This window comes from Rhinolophus ferrumequinum, chromosome 7 (genome assembly GCF_004115265.2).
Source record: "Rhinolophus ferrumequinum isolate MPI-CBG mRhiFer1 chromosome 7, mRhiFer1_v1.p, whole genome shotgun sequence".
Taxonomy (NCBI): Eukaryota; Metazoa; Chordata; class Mammalia; order Chiroptera; family Rhinolophidae; genus Rhinolophus; species Rhinolophus ferrumequinum.
Window position 1 is genome coordinate 75,131,409 of NC_046290.1, and position 12,674 is coordinate 75,144,082.

A 12,674-nucleotide genomic window follows, 5' to 3' on the forward strand; every position below is an offset into this window, starting at 1 on the left:
CTGAAATTCTTGAATCTATATAAGTTGATGTTTAACTAAATTTGGGGAAATTTCAGCCATTATTTTTCAAATAAATTTTCTGTCCCAATATTTTCTCCTTTCCTCTTGGGACTCTAGTTACATGTAAGAGATCTTGAGATTATCTTATCTGACAATTCAGTGCAAACTTGTTCATTTTTTTCAATATTTTTTCTTTATGTATTCTAGGTTGGATAATTTTTATAACTGTGTTTTTATTAGCTCTCTATTGCTACATAACAAATTATTCCAAAATCTAATGACATCAATCATTTCTCTCTCACATTTTATATGAATTCAGAATTCTGAATCATGTGAAATTCTAAATTTTTCAGTGATTTCAGCTCAGGTCTCTCATGAGGTTGCCGTCAGATCTTGACTGGGTCATAGTCACTTGAAAGCTTGATTGGGGCTGGAATCTACTTCCATGGTGGCTCACTCACATGGCTAGCAAGTTGGTTCCTTTTCACATTAGCATCTCCATGGAGACTATTTCAGCATCCTTATGTCATGGAAGTTGGCTTCCCTCAGAATTAGGAATCTAAGAGATCAAGGCAGAATCTGCAATGCTTTTATGACCTTGGAAGTCACACAACTTCATTTCCGCCATATTCTATTTGTGACATATGTCAAACTTAACTCAGTGTGGTAGGTGATCTCAGAAGGGCGTGAATACCAGGAGGCAAAGTTCAGAAGGGACTGTCTTGGAGGTTGGATACCATATTCTATCTTCAAGTTCACCCATCGTTTCTTCTGCAATATGCACTCTTCTGTAAGCTTATTGAGTGATTTTTTCTTTTTTTTCAAATTTCAGAAATTGCTTGTACAGTTCTTAAATTTCCAACTGTTTCTTTTTAATAGTTTCCACTTCTTTGGTAGGTTTACCCATCTCTACACTCATGATTATTTTTTTCCTTTAATTATTTGAAGTTGTTTTAAATCCTTTATATATGAATACTAATCTATGAATCATGTTGGGATTGGTTTCTATTGATTGACTTTTTTTTTCTTTTTACTGTGGTTCACATTTTCCTACCACTTCACATATCTAGTGTTTTTGTTTGTTTGTTTGTTTTTTGGAATACTGGATTGTCAAGGATTCCTTGATGAGGTTCTAGAATCTGTTATCTTCTTCCTGAAGAGTTTTGTTTTGTTTTGTTTTTTCTTCTAACTCACAGTTAAACTTGGTGGGACTTACATGCCAAACCTTGTCTCCCTGTAGTGAGGAACAGTTCAAATTTCTTCTCGGTTTTTTCAACCTTCTAGTTATTTCTTGGTGCTTTCTGCTAGGTTCCTCCCACACATATACGTAGTTCAGAAGTTATCCTAGGATTTGAGTACAGTTTATAAGCAGATTTTGGGATTCCTCAGCTGTGGTCCCTTCTTTCTGGAATTTCCTCAATTTCTAGCCTCTCTGCCAGCCCTGTTTTCTGACACCTCAAGTTACTAATGTATGTGTATCTTATTCAGATGAGTTCCTTTCTTTCATGAATTATATCATTTCCAATTTTCTGATGTTGTGGTTCTTCTGCACATTAAATAACTCTTTTTATACTTAGTCCAGAGATTATAATTGTTATATGCAGGAGGGTTAGCTATACCAGAATGGAATTCTATTCATGTTTGAGTGAGAGAGTAAATAACTCATTAGAGGCTTTGGGTCCCTAAACCTGTTCAGTGATGGGTTTCACTGTAAAGTGTGAAAAATCAGAATGTTTTGTTGGGTGAAGTTATCTTAATAGTCATTATCAATAGGTCCCCCTCCTTATGGGTTGTTTGGTTTTCTCAATAACCCACCAATATCTTGTATGGCCAGGGATATGATGGATATAAGCCTATTTTTTCAGCCTTCTAGGAGCCTAATGGACCTGGAGGTCTCATTGTTTGTTACACAGAGTTTCATGAATCCCTCTGTTTTCAGTATGGTCTCAGTTGTACCTTGTGATCTAAGACATACTTCAGTTTTTGTTCAACAGTTCCAAAGATGAAATCAAGTCTTTTTTCCAAGATTTTGGAAAGAGTGTTTTTTTGCTGTGAATGGTAGAAGAAGAAATATAGGGTCCCAAAAGCTTCGTATAAAAATGTTAAATCAATGTCTTATTCTCTGTTCCACATTTAGAAGGATCCAGTAATCTAATTCCTGACCATTTCTAGAATTCTGTGGTAAGAATTAGATTTCTTCTTATTGTCTTCTCCCATTGCAAATATGAATTTCAGGTCTACCCAATCTTCTAAGTCAGTTATCATTTGTCCATTTGTTCCTAGATGCTAAGATTTAGTTGATATTATTTCTCCCTTTCTTTTTGTGGATATATATCGTCATTTCTTTCCTGGTCACTTTAGAAGATATTTCTTAAGGAGTGAAGATAAATTCCATGGACTTATTTCCTATTCCACCTGTTTTAAAACAATACTTATTTTTGCCTTGTGTTTTTATATAAAGATAAACTGCATTCATTAAGCCAAATAAATAAGTTTATTTATTTATTTATTTATTTATTTATTTATTTATTATTTTTTATTTTATTGGGGAGTATTGGGGAAACAGTGTGTTTTTCCAGGATGCCAAGTCGTTGTTTTTTTCAATCTAGTTGTGGAGGGCACAGCTCAGCTCCAAGTCAAGTCATTGTTTTCAATCTAGTTGTCAAGGGCGTAGTTCATTGGCCCATGTGGGAATCAAACTGGCAACCTCGTTGTTAAGAGCTTGTGCTCTAACCAACTAGGCCATCCGGCCGCCCCAAAATCCCTCTTTTTAAACTTCAGTTAACAGCACTTTTACAAAAGTCAGTTATGAAAGCATAGGTGTCAAATGACTAAACTAATTCTGAAAGTAAATATCAACTCTACAATCACTTCTGGTATTTCTCTAGCTATTGTTTCTTAAAGTAGCAGGAATAAAAGGAGGCTTACCATATCTTTCAATGTAATATGCTTGCTTTGGACTTACGTTGTAAAAGAATTGCTCACAACAGACAAGTATCTACATGCAGTGCTGCCACTTCAAGACTAGCCTAAAAGAGGAGTGAATAAAAATGGCCTAGCAACACTTTATGCCCATCCCACCACTGGTCAGTGTAAGCCAAGCGAAACTTACTAAGTGAAAACTGGAATTTACTTTAGAAAATGAACTTGATTTTCTAATGTGAAGAGTAGTGAATTCATTCTCTGAAATGTAAGAAGTCATGCGAGCATTTTTAGTCTTTTACCAAATAATTCAGTATTTAACTGAATTTATATGAATCTACGTATACTTCCTATTTTTAGGCCCTTTGTAAATTGAGCATGTGCTCATCTTCATAAAATGACATGTGAGGAATAGTTTTCGTATTTATTTTTCATTTCCAATCAACTAGGGATCACATTTCTATCACTAATCGATTAGATTTTGTTGTTGTTGTTAGTTTATCAATGTAGCACAAAAGCTCTTAAATGTAGGAAATAAATCAATAAATGAGAGAAAAATATTGGACTTTGTTTACTGGTGTTATCAGGAATGGGGTCGCACTGAGAAGAGTTTAGTGCATGTTGGAGAAAAGTCGGGAAAAAAAGACTAAAAGTAACACCTGTGAAGTAAGATTAAATACGGTGCCTAGAGTTATTTTAGCCAGAAATGAGATGTGATGTAATAACTATCTTTATAGATAAAAATTTATTGCGGAATATAATGACTAATTGCTATTCATCTGCACTGAAATCTGAAAAGAAAAACTTCAATGTAGAAATAGAAAATAATATATATTTAACCAATACTTAGAATGATAGCCTAAAGGTTGATGGACAGGCATTAGAATGCTTGTGTTGGGACATATGCTTGGAAAAAGGGCAGAGCTTTAAATGTAGCAATCTTCTCTGACATGAATGATGACAGAGCTTGCCCTTAAGGCAGAGGGCTGAACCAGTTGGCTTCCACAGGTCCCTTCCAGATCTGTAATTCTCTGGGTCCCTTCTATTGCTAGCCTTCTGAGGAGTGAACGAGAGTACCTGCCACAGCAAGTACCTGCCTTTTCGGGAGCTCCAACAGTGCCAAAGGAGGCAGCAGCAAAACAGCATCTCTTCCAACAGAAGACTTCACTCAAAGGTGAGTCGGGTCAACGTGGACACAGGCGCTTTCCTTTCTTCCAGATTTCACGGGGTCCAGGCACAGGAGCCTTGGGGGATCAACAACCACAGCCACAAATATAAGCTTTGTTGGAGGGACGAACAAGAGATGGCTGGTTAGCTGGTGGTAGGTGGGAAGGACTCGCCACCAAGACACGCTCAAGGAGGGATGAGTTAAGCCAACAGCCAGGTCCCTTTCTCACCATCCTGCTGGGCCGCCCGGATCCATGTGCTGTTAGAGCGCGCTGAGCACCCGCCACTCCCGGACCGAGCTAGCGTCCCACAGCGTGCGATCCCTTCCAGGCTCCCGGCTCCCGTGGGAGGGAGCGTGGGATGATGCTCTGGTCCTGTGCCCTCCCCAAGCTCCTGCATCCGGAGCCGCCCTAGCCGGCACCGCAGCAGCCACTGCTAGGGAGGGAGAAAGGAAAAAAGGAAGGGGGGCTGGAAAGGCTCAGCTGAAGGAGGAGGGGAGGTGGGGAGGGAAGGAGCAAAGGGGGAGGGAATCTCTCTTCTTCGCTGTGCCTCCGCCTCATCTCAGTCCGGCTGACGGTGATACGGATTCTCCTTCCACACCCTCTCGCAGTTCCTCTCCCCCTTCTCTGCCCACCCTCCCTCCAGAGCGTGCAGAAAGGGAGCCGCAGCCGGAACGCCGGCGAGGGCGCCGGGGGAGGCGGTGGCGGTGGGCGTGTGCGTGTGTGTGAAGGGCACCACCTCTCGCTCCGGCGTTTGCAGGCGGCGGCGGGCAGCGGGGCTTCTCGCTCCGGCAGCAACGGCGACAGCGGCAGCGGCTTCCGGAGTCCCGCCGCGAAGATGCTCAAAGTCACGGTGCCCTCATGCTCGGCCTCGTCCTGCTCTTCGGTCACCGCCAGTGTGGCCCCGGCGGCCGGGAGCCTCGTCCCGGATTACTGGATCGACGGCTCCAACAGGGATGCTTTGAGTGATTTCTTCGAGGTGGAGTCGGAGCTGGGACGGTAAGGCGGGGGTCGGCGGGCTGGGGCGTGCGGGGGCGCCCTGGATCTGGTGGAGCCCGGAGCCCTGCGCGCGGACTCGGGCTTCTGGGGAAGCCCGCGGCACGCACCGGGGGCTGTGCCTGCGAAACAGACAGCTCTCGAGGATGAGGGAGCCGGCCTCCCTGCCCTTGGATTCTCCCTGCCTAGTGTCAGGGAGAGAACTAAGCACCATTCACGTGCGAGTCGGGTCTTCCCCGGAGCGCGCCCAGGCTGGTGCAGCTGTGAGCAGCAACCGGGCTCTCTCCTACCCTCGCTCCTCCTTGCTGGCTGCCAATTCCCTTGGGTGACAGCCCCCACCTCACCTGGGCCATGCTTTCCCAATTGGTGTCTTAGCTCAGAATTATAGCTTGCCAGAGTGTCTTGTTTGTCTACTTATTTTAGGGGTGGGAGCCGAGGATGCCCCTCCAGATCATGACAAAATTATTAAATTAGATCCTTTCCCCTTCTCCACAGCAAGCTCTGCAAAGCAAGCGGCACTAGAAACTAAACTCAAGTGCTAGCTTCCCTGCAGAGTCTGCTTGGGGTGAGGGGGTGGGGGGTGGTGGGGATGAATCATTTAAGAGTTGATGGCAGAATAATGAACTAGTGTGGCTTTAAAGAAAAAACAGCACGTGGGGTCCAGGCAGCGGTAATTAGAAGAGTTTTGCTGCTCTTCTTTCATGTGCTGGAGTGATTTATTTAAATTATTAATATGTATGCCAAAAGCCATCTCCCTGGGGTTGCAGAAATGTCCCTCATTCCTCCTTTGAAGATCCAAACAGGTAGGAGTTTTGCCATGTGAAGATGCCATAGGTTCTCATATTTTTATCCATTAAAAAATTTTTTTTTCTTTCCCTTCCTTTACCTTCTTTCCTTTCTGTTATCCATAGGTAAGGAGAGTTATTTTCAACACTCATTTTAGATCCAGGCCCTTTATGATAGGGAATCTGAAGATGTCATTTCAACTGCTGACAAGTTAAAGCTTCTGTACTGAATACTTTGTAATTTCACTTTCCATTCTCTTTTTGCTGGGAAGAGTTTAGCTAACAGCCAATTTCTTTTTTAAGCCCCGGAGACCACAGTGCAGGATTCGGGACATTTGTACTTAGTATTTAGTGGAAAGGTGTAAGGCTCACCCCCAATTTGTCACTGTTATTCATGGTTCATGGAGTACAGAAGGTCTATAAGAGGCAGAACTTCTGAATGAAAATTTAGTACTTTGTCGCTATTTAAAATATTCCAGAATATTTGAGCATTAAATAATGTATACATAAACATCCTGATTCGATCAAGTTTGTCAGCGTTCATCTGAAGGTCTGCTGTTGTATGCATTCACTAGTATGTTGAAAATGAAATGTCTCTTACCTTAAGGCTTGAAACCTACTATAATTGTATGATGAGCTGTAGTAGAGCAGTATAAACTTCTGATTAAAGAGATGATCTACTTAAAATTGTTTACTTGCTGTTTTAGAAACTGCCGCCTAGTAGAGGAAGTGCCTAATGATGCTACAGGGACTGTCCCACCACCAAACCCAATTGCTTTCTGAATAACGTTTACCCCAGATACTTCTAATTGGCTCTGACTTATCAGAACATGTTATCTTTATGAATAAGCTTCACCATCAGGAAACTAAAGAAATTTACTTAATTTGAGGGATGGGAAAGTGGTTAGACAAAAAATAAACTGCCAGGTGTACACATATACGGGATGGTAGACTTCATAGGGAAAACCTAAGGAATTTGAAGTTAATTTTTTTAAAAAAAAAGCTTGGTATTATATTTTGCAGTACATTTGGACAACAAATTAAATCAGTTAAGTATTACTAAGACTCTCACTCTGCTACCTAGTTGTTGGATTATCTTGAAAAATCACAGAATTAAAGTACTTTGTGAAAACTTAAAATTCTTACTTTTGCTGTTTTTCAGTAGTCGTGTATTAAGTAGTTCTCTGTAGTAAGTTCTCAGTATATAAGATGGCAGTTGTTCCTTTTCCATGCCCCTTGAGACTTTGGTTGAGACTTTGAAGCAATTGGTTGCAGGTCTTTATTTTCTTTACTCTGTCTGGGGCCAAATCTGCCTGAATCCAAGGCTGAAACATTTAACTCATTGGTAACACAGCTGTCATTAAGATACTAAGAGAACAATGCCCTAGGTGTTGTGTGTGCCATTGTGGTTAGTTCCAGGGTGTAGACAATCCCCACTGGATTAAGTAAATTTGTGAAGAGTCATTCCTCTATTATATTATATACAATGTAACTATATATTATAATTATATGTTGTAAGCTACTGATTCATGAATTCAAGAACATTGGACATGTAACCATTAAGACAACACACCCTGAGGCTGTTTGGGAATTTCAGGGGGCTAAATTCTCAAGGCTATAACCGCTTGAAACCCCTGGATGGTGCCGGCAGCATTGATCTACATACACGTAGCCATTTACACCAGGGCACAGGTGATGGCTTGTTTTTGGTCAGGATGGGGGTGGAGATGAGGAGGATTATTTAAGAGACTCAGGCAAACTGATTACATTTTTCCAAACTTACATTTGAAAATACTGCTTCATTTAGAGAGTTTGTCAAAAAGTTTACAAAAATTATGATACACCAACAAATTCAGTTCTACGTAGAAATATGAATTGGCCATGATTCTCTATTCAGGGCTCCATATCCTAGAGAGTGGTTGGTTCTTTGCCCAGTGATTTGAGAAGCTGGCATTTCAATGGCTTTTCCAAAGGAGAAGGGAGCCTGCCTCTGGTCCAGACTCTGTCCAGGGGTTTGGCAAAGGAGGGACAAAATTTGGCGTGGCCAGCTTTGTGGTGGAGACTTAGCCCTGTGCATCCAAACCCACGTCCTGTTTTCTATTATTTCCCACCTTTGTTTCTGTCTATTGTACAAGACTGAAAGAATGTTTGTGACAAAACTAGATGTATTCCCCACACACAAATTCAGTGAAACCAAATGAAAGATAATTAAGACAAGAGAAAAAGGGTGTGTTAAATTATTTTGGAATCAATTTTTTTTTTTTAAAAAAATTCCATTCCACTTAACTGCAGTTTCTTTACGCTATTGACTTTCAATCATCCCACAAACCTGATCCACAATTTTAAAAATGCATTTCTATGGCAACCCCATTGAAGCATAATTATATAAGACCCCTTACTACATGTATGATTCCTTAGGAACCAAACAGATTTAGTAGTGAGACATGTGTGTATACAGTGTGTATATTTAAAATGGAAACAAGTTTCACAAAGCAATGTTTATTCTTATTACCAACAATGTACTCTAATTTTCTTATTTTATGCTGTTTGGTTTTATTCTGTTTCATTAAAAAGTATTGGCTGAATCCATGTGATTTCACATCCTGCTAATGGGTTGTGACTCAGTTTGAAAAGTGCTGTTTTAGGCCGTAAATTGCTGTCTGCCAGATTAAAGGACGAGGCAGAGTCCTTTTGAAAAATGCCCTGCAGACCAATCGGTAACATACAGTTGTCTCCATTTGCAGAGCTCTGTAGAGAGAAATTTTCCTGGCTTTGTCTCCAAGTCATTATTGGGGTTCCCCTTTCAAACATTTTCAAAAAACTGGTGTCTTCCCAAGATTTGCTGGGTGCACTGTACTCTGGAATGGCTAAGGGGAGTGAGAGACTGGACCACGACACCTTCACTGTAGAGGGGAGGAATTCACATGCCTGAGCAGTGGTGTAATTCACTTGGTAACATATAATTCTGGCCCCAGGTAATAGCCAGCAAATGCTTCCTGTAAGGAGACATGAAAAGTATGCGTTTTCTAACACAAAGGCTTTAACCAGTGCTCCTGGCTGGTGGAATTAGATTCTTTCTTTTCCCTTTCCTTTTTCCCCTTAGCCAGTACTTCTCATGCCTTTGGTTTCCCCCACACACACTATCGTTTCAGGCCTCACAGGCAATCCAGGGGATATACTGCTGTCTCCAGATCTCCTGCCACTCACACTATACTTAAGTATCTTAAGCTCTTTTGCCCACGGTATGGTTTTCTTCTCTGACTAGGAATTAAAAATGTAAGTGTGGTATCTCTTTTGTTCTCCGTGCACCCCAGTCTTTCTTGACTCAGGAGCAAGGGGGGATTGCAAGTGGGAGAATAGAAACTGGAGCGGCACAGGCTCTTTTCGGGAACACTGACTGTAAGCTCCCGGAAGGCAGTCCGTGGATTTGGCTGGTTCACTATTGTGTACCATCGCCTAGCCCAGTGCTCAGTACTCAGCAGCTGCTTAACAACTGATTTGAGAGTGAATGAATGATACTGAAATGGGCCAGGCCCAGTGGGCATGCTCCCTTCCTCTTCCTTGAGATGTGGCCTCTGCTGGTCCTGATGGGATGATCTCAGTCCTGGTGACCCCAGGGAAAGGGAAGTCCTGTGACTTGTTTGTTCTCTCCCTAAAACTTGTGTGACCGTGACCCTAATTTAACTCAGCAGTTGGTTTCCTTTCTTCACAGTGGGTGTATTGATAACTGCCACCTCTGTAGCTTGCAGGTGTTGAAAATAATGCTGCCTGTCTGTTGGCAGAGTGCTTTGTGTCTCTGAAATGAAAGGGATGCAGTTTCACCTTCACTATCATTTTACCACAAGCGTGTCAGAATTAGGAGTCAAATCAACCTGAACTTGAAGGCATGAAATGCCCCCTAGCTATACCAACCACTAAAGTTAATACATATTAATTGCTAAACTTGGAAATACACTCATTTTAAAGAGCCTTAAAGTTAAATGAAAGCTATGATATAATTTTAAGAACACACTATTTTCCCATATTTAAATACCATTGCAAGGGTAAAAATAACTCCTAATTTGAAGACCAAAAAAAAAAAAAAAAAAGACACAGGTGCCATCTGCTTCTAAACTGTGCTGGAGAACTTTACTTGGAAAAAAAAAAGAGAGAGAGAAAGAGAAAGAAAGCACTAACCACAAAATAGCTTCAAAGAACTTTCTTGTAAACACTTTACCCTCAGACATATGTGTAGATTATATGTTTGCACTGATACATTTGAGAATAAAGTGCTGAGTGGTAGCCAAGTAAACTGTTTCAACTACTAGTTGTTTTAATTTTATGATAATGATTTTGGGGGGGTGGTGACTAGCTTAAAAGGTAGTTCTCTTTAGACTCCCTTTTGGGGAGGCTAACATATCTAATAAAAATATTGAATTTTTAAAATTTCAAGGTTAGGTCTTTTCTGCAAAATATATTTAAGTGAATCAATGAACCATGTACTTCAGGCCAAAGAGTAACTACAGGAAAGCAATAGCAGCTAGATTCAAGGTTGTACTCAAATTACATTAATCTTTACCTTAATTATTTTTCCCTATTTGATAATGTAGGATCACCTGAAAATTTCATAACTACAATGGTTTAATTAGGAAGTTAGATTTAAATATTGATAGCATAGTATTAGCACATAAAGGATATGGACTCTTTAATACAGTTCATTTTAAAAAATTTGAATTGCTAAATGGAGGGCAACACTTGTGTAGGCATGTAAATAGTGAAGGTGTAGGTGGGGGACTTTCCTCAGTAATCTTATTAGAGTCAAAGATCAAATAAGTGCAGGAGCTCTGCTGGACAGAGGGTGGTTTATAATGATGGACAAAGAATAGTCTATGTAGTCTTTTCTCTAGGAGAAAGGGTTTCTCAACTCTGGCACTACAGACATTAGCGACCAGATAATTCTTCGTTGTGGGGCTCTCCTGCACATTGTAGGATGTTTAGCTGTGTCCCTGGCCTCTACCCACTAGATGACAGTAGCAGCTGTCCTCCTATCCCCAGGTTGTGACAACCAAAAATGTCCCCAGACATTGTCAAATGTCTCCCACCCACTCAGCCCCTTTTCCTGCTGAGAAGCAGTCTCAGAAGCTTGAAGCTAGGCTTTTACATGATTTCCTTTGTTATGTAGATGGTTAACGGGGAGGTTGATGGATTAAAATTATTTGACTTTATTGAATATCTGCTATACCCAAAGGTTTCTCCCATGTCTATGTAATGCCATCAAGATTGCTGTCATATGTGCATACCATCTATACTATAATTTGCTTAATATTTTTGTTTGTCACCTCATTTTTGTTCATCTAAATTTACTTATCCAGAATACTGATTTTTACTAAATTGAAAACCAGTATTCATGCCATAAATAGAACCAAATTGTAAAAATAAATTGCAATAAAACCAAAGCATTTTTATTAAATTGTAGCTAGCAATATTTGATGGCAGAAGACTCACTAAACCCGAGGATTGCCCCCTCTTTGTTAAAAAGGGAGATTATCAAAGATTAGCAGGGTTAAAACCACAGTAGCACAAACTGAGGTTTTCTTTTTGATGTCATCAGAACCACTGAAAAATAATTGACAAGATAATGATCTCATTTTTTGATTTCTTGTTATTTAATTCCATACCTTTGTGCCACCTAAAGTCCTGTTACCTGCCTGACCTTTTGAATAAGTATGAACTAGGCAATATATATTGATAGTGTGTGTGAGTAGTGGGGCATGGGGCTAGAGTATGAATGAATGTGATGAATATATTATCTGACCTCCAAATGTATAGTTTACTACTAATAAGTCATCAACAATAATTTTAATAAGAGATAAATCAATAACTAAAACTAATATGAGATAGAGATAATAGAACCACCCCAGTCTTTATGATGTAGTGATAATTTCAACTGGGAGAACTGAGGTGTCTTCTTGGGAGGGTTGGACCTTGAAGTTTGGCAGTATTTTAACAGGAAGAGCTTTGCTGAAGGGCATACCAGGTGGAATGTACATTCTCAGAAAAGGCAAAAACTGACAGAAAAATGCACGGTACACATTTTATTTTGCAAACATTACAAAATCTGAACGTTGTCATGGCAGATAAAGTCAGGAAGAAGAGTTGATGTCAGATCAAAGAAAGCATGTAAAAAAAATGATTGTGTCTATATCAATTGAAAATAAAAGAAAATACCATTATGAGAGTGAAAGGTGACTGTAGAAGCATCTTGGGCTGAAGTTGTGGGACTCAGAACTTGCCATTAACCCATAAACCAGGGGGGTGGCTAAGACAGTACTTACCATGTCTGTTGAAAAAAAAAAAACAAAACCCTCCTACAGCCTACGATGATACGATGAGATAAGAAAGGGCAAGTGTGGAATTGAGGGGACTGAGATCAGTTACCTAAACCTGGTGAAGAGCCCATAAAGGGACAGACAGCATTTTAGGCTTTGGGGGCCATATGCTGTCTGTGGCAACTGCCAGTTCTGTGATGGTTGAGTGAAAACAGCCATAGACAACACAGAAACAAAACGCACTGGGCTATATTCCAATAAAACTTTATTTATGACAGTGAAATTTGAACATCATATAATTTTTACATCACAAAGTATGATATTTTTCTTCTTTTTTCTTTTTCTATTTATTATTTTATTAAAAAAAAATTTTTTTAGTGTCAAATCCATCCTTAGGTTGCACAGTGTACAAAAACAAGCAGCCCTTAGCCTGCAGTTTGTGGAATTCTCACTCATCTGGATCAGTCAAGTTAAAATTCTATTTCTCCTCAGTTACA

General features: G+C 40.2%; 1 protein-coding gene across 2 annotated transcripts in view; it reads left to right on the top strand.

The window, feature by feature from the left end:
- Positions 1-2,765: 2,765 nt before the first annotated feature.
- The window catches only part of CAMK4 (calcium/calmodulin dependent protein kinase IV), a 203,747-nt gene continuing 193,838 nt past the window's right edge, over positions 2,766-12,674 (top strand). The window contains exons 1-2 of one of the 2 annotated variants that reach the window (XM_033110760.1): positions 2,766-4,096; positions 4,849-5,087. In XM_033110760.1, coding sequence (XP_032966651.1) covers positions 4,927-5,087 — 161 coding nt within the window. In that variant the 5' untranslated portion in view covers positions 2,766-4,096; positions 4,849-4,926. Of the gene's footprint in view, positions 4,097-4,833; positions 5,088-12,674 lie in introns of those variants that run through there. The other variant, XM_033110758.1, reaches the window with a different exon arrangement.